General features: G+C 28.8%; 1 protein-coding gene across 1 annotated transcript; it reads right to left on the bottom strand.

Moving 5' to 3' along the window:
• Positions 1-2,611: 2,611 nt before the first annotated feature.
• Positions 2,612-3,579, bottom strand: LOC117916844. The gene is made up of 2 exons (XM_034833035.1): positions 3,486-3,579; positions 2,612-3,054 (listed from the first exon to the last, which is right to left on the bottom strand). Exons 1-2 carry the CDS (start codon positions 3,568-3,570, stop codon positions 2,780-2,782), a joined length of 360 nt encoding a protein of 119 aa, XP_034688926.1. The 5' UTR covers positions 3,571-3,579; the 3' UTR covers positions 2,612-2,779.

The following is a 3,579-nucleotide window of genomic DNA, read 5'->3' as shown; positions in this document are numbered from 1 at the left end:
AGGGAAGAGCCCTAAAAGGACAAGAGATGAGACTAGTTTGGGCCCTGGAGAGGAGAGAGAGAAGAAAGGGTAACAGGGAACTCAAAGAAAGGGAGAAGGAGATGCGTTATGATAACTTAATTAGAGACTAAAAAACGAGGGGAGAAGAGGACAAGTTGTTTTTATAAATCTAAATCAAGAAAATGTTATTATTAATGACTTGTTCACTAAATCTTTGAGAAAGAAAATGAAAAGAAAAAGAACCACAGCGAAAAGGAAAAAGAATAGAAGCGATTCCAATTAGAATTAGGAATTATACCAAGTGCTTACAAGAATATCAGGAATTAGAATGAAAATAAAATTAGTTGTCATAGTACTCTTATCTAGACAAGAAATGTTAATATTAATTTTATTTTTTAAACTAATAATTCTTTCAATGTTATATTCTAGTATGATGTATTCATCTTATATAAAAATTAAGTGTGGTTTAGAATCAGATATAAAAATGTTACAAATAGATAACTAAAATTAATTTTGAATTAAAATATTAATATTTTATTAATTAAGAATAATAATAAAAAATAATAATTTTAATCTTCTTTATAATAATTTTATAAATAATTATTAATATTTACCTAGGTAAAATAAGATAAATATAAATATTATTTGTTAGTAACTTTAGAAGTAATATAATTTTATTTGATTATTTAAATTTAAGATAACTTATTTATTGTAAAATATAGCTGACATGCTAGAATGAGTACTTCGGTAGCTATTTTGTTATTTTGTATCCTTATTAATGTTGTTCTAAGGCCCACTAGAAACCAAAGTAAACTAACTCTGATCAATATATTGAAAAATAAATAGAAAAGGGACACAAAATTTAGGGGCTTCACTAAGAATGTCTTATTAGGTACTGAAAATCAATTCATTAACTTTTTAAATCAAATTAAAAAAATTTGAAAAATATCAAACTTGAAGACTCTTGCAAATATTTTTCTTCACTAAGCCTAGGCAAAACTAATACATAATAGATTTGGGGCAAAGAATCAATAAAAAAAAAAAACACAAATACTAATTAAGCCAAAACCAACAACCACTCATTAGCACTCAAAATTTGCTTGTCACATGATACAACCATGTAAAAATGTAAGGAGCTCATGAAGGGGTAGAAAAAAGCATGGTAAATGAGTATCTTTGGTTATGACTTTGCAATATCCCACATTGGATAAGGGAAGGAGTTCCTAAAACTATATATGCAATGAGCTTTTTTAAACTAGATGAATGTGTTTTAGAGCTATGAGGGTGCATTGGATCAAATGTGGATAACATCTAAATAGGAGGGAGTTGGCCATTACAAAATGGTAATGAAAATGTTGCGCCATGGAAAGAGCATGATTGTGGTATCCTGTATCAAATAAGTGAAGAAGTTTTTCACATTGTATATGCAATCAACTTTCTTAAGTTGGTAAACACATTTTAAAGCCTTGAAGGCCCAATATCTACATAGGAGGATATAGGTTGGATAGGGGAATAAGTTTTTGGTAACCATTTTAAAGATGCGGGGGCCTAATATTGACACTGGAGGGAGAAGGTTAGGTAAGAGGAAACTTTTTGACATTATACATCTAGTGGGATTTCTTTTAACTGACATATATATTTTAAAACCATGAGTACCCATGAGTGCCCATTAGGCCTAAAGTAAATGATATCTATATGGAAGGGAGTAGGTTGTTATTAATATCGACCCCTATGTAAGACTCTAAGTGAGTGTTCTAGGTTTTCTAAGTTTATATAAATGGGAGGAAACAAGTTTTTATAAAATGGTATCAAAGTTGATTTCCAATGTTAACCCCAACTTGAGACTTAAAGTGAGTGTTAAAAGTACTTTGAGTGACCTCATAGTTTCATGGAATACAATAAGGTCGTTGTGTTTGCATTTTATAATTTTTTTTCGAAGTCAAACACTTTTTATATCCAGATTTATAGCCATACACGCTTTTTCTATGATCAATCTTTTCTATTTTTTTCATCCAAAATTTATAATTTTATTTATTTATTTATTTATTTTTGCTTAGATCTATTCATTTGAATATTAAAAAATTTTCAATCTCCATCAATAAATCTATCTATATTAATATATTTCCAATCTTTTTAATCTAAAAATTAAATGAATAAAACCCTCATGTAGATAGAAATTTTCCAAATGACTAATTAAATCGTTCAAAACTCTTTAACAATTGAAATACTAATTTAAAAATTAAAATCTTAGAAAAACTAATCTTTAAACCATAAGCTCTCTAGTACAAATAAGATAAAAAAAAAAAAAAAAAATCTAACTTATACCCCAAACTTTTAAAAGGAAAAAGACCTTTTCATCCAATTTTAATTTATATTATTTTAATTTATGATTTTACCCCTATACTTTAATTTGGAGTGTTACACATTGTATATATTATTGACTTATTTTAATCATGTAGATCTAATTTTAAGTCAGAATGGTCCATTAAACCTAGAACAGATTTTTTTCCCCCTTTTTATAAATAAAAAATAAAAATTAAAATGAGCAACATGTTAAGGTTATAGTTAGATTAATCACTTGAACATAAAACAATATCATTAAGAATAACAATCAAATAGAACATTCGTGCCAATTTGTGATGATTATATACATTAATTTACATTTTATATAAAATCAATATCCCAACTTTAAATGCTTCATTTGAATGAAGCTAAACATACAAAATATGCGTATTCCAAACTCGTAGAAATTGAATAAATATTTTAGCATTGCAAATACCTAGAAGCCAAGTGAAATATATATAAGAAAAAGTGGGGATAAGAGTAGATAAGCCAAGTGAGACAGGCCAATATGATTGATGGTGCAACCGTTAGCACCACGTTTATAACCATTATTGTTGCTGTTGTGATGGTTCATACCTCCACCGCGACCACCCCCCATGTGGCCGCCACCGCTACTACGTCTAATAACTGTCATTTCTTGTCCAAATTCTATTTCAATGGAATCATTCTTCTCCGCTCCTCTGTTTCTAACATTTTTTTCTTCATTGAAGGCTGGAAGAGAAACACCACGTCAAAAATTAATAGGCATCTACCTTGAGCTTGCATGTAAGATATTATTCATTTATTATTTTTATTGGCTACAATCTTCCTTTTTTCCTTCTTGTGTAAGTTCTTTCTTAACTAGCTCCAAGGCAGATTGGATTGTTGGACAAATAATATTGTTTCCTTTAAAATTATTTATTTCACAAAATGCTTTATAAATTTGTATAATTGTAAGATAAAAATTATTTAATCGTGATAGAAAAAGCCATCTTTTATTTTTTTCTCTTACCTTGCATCTCTAATATTAATCGTCACTAAGTACAGGAACAAACAGATGTAGGAGACTGAATGGTTGGTAGTTTCAAATTGTATGTACAAGGGACCATGAAGCAAAAATAAAAATCAAAATATGGACCTTAAGGAATGAGATTTCTACATACCTGAAACCAGAGGATTTTGCAAAGGATTTGAAGTTGGAAGGAAGAAGAGAAGCAGGAGAAACAATTCCAATCTTCTTGTTCCCATCTCACTCCG

The sequence above is a fragment of the Vitis riparia genome, chromosome 6 (assembly GCF_004353265.1).
Source record: "Vitis riparia cultivar Riparia Gloire de Montpellier isolate 1030 chromosome 6, EGFV_Vit.rip_1.0, whole genome shotgun sequence".
In the NCBI taxonomy this organism is placed as follows: Eukaryota; Viridiplantae; Streptophyta; class Magnoliopsida; order Vitales; family Vitaceae; genus Vitis; species Vitis riparia.
Note: the sequence above shows the minus strand (reverse complement) of the source record. Positions and strands in the feature narration are given on the sequence as shown.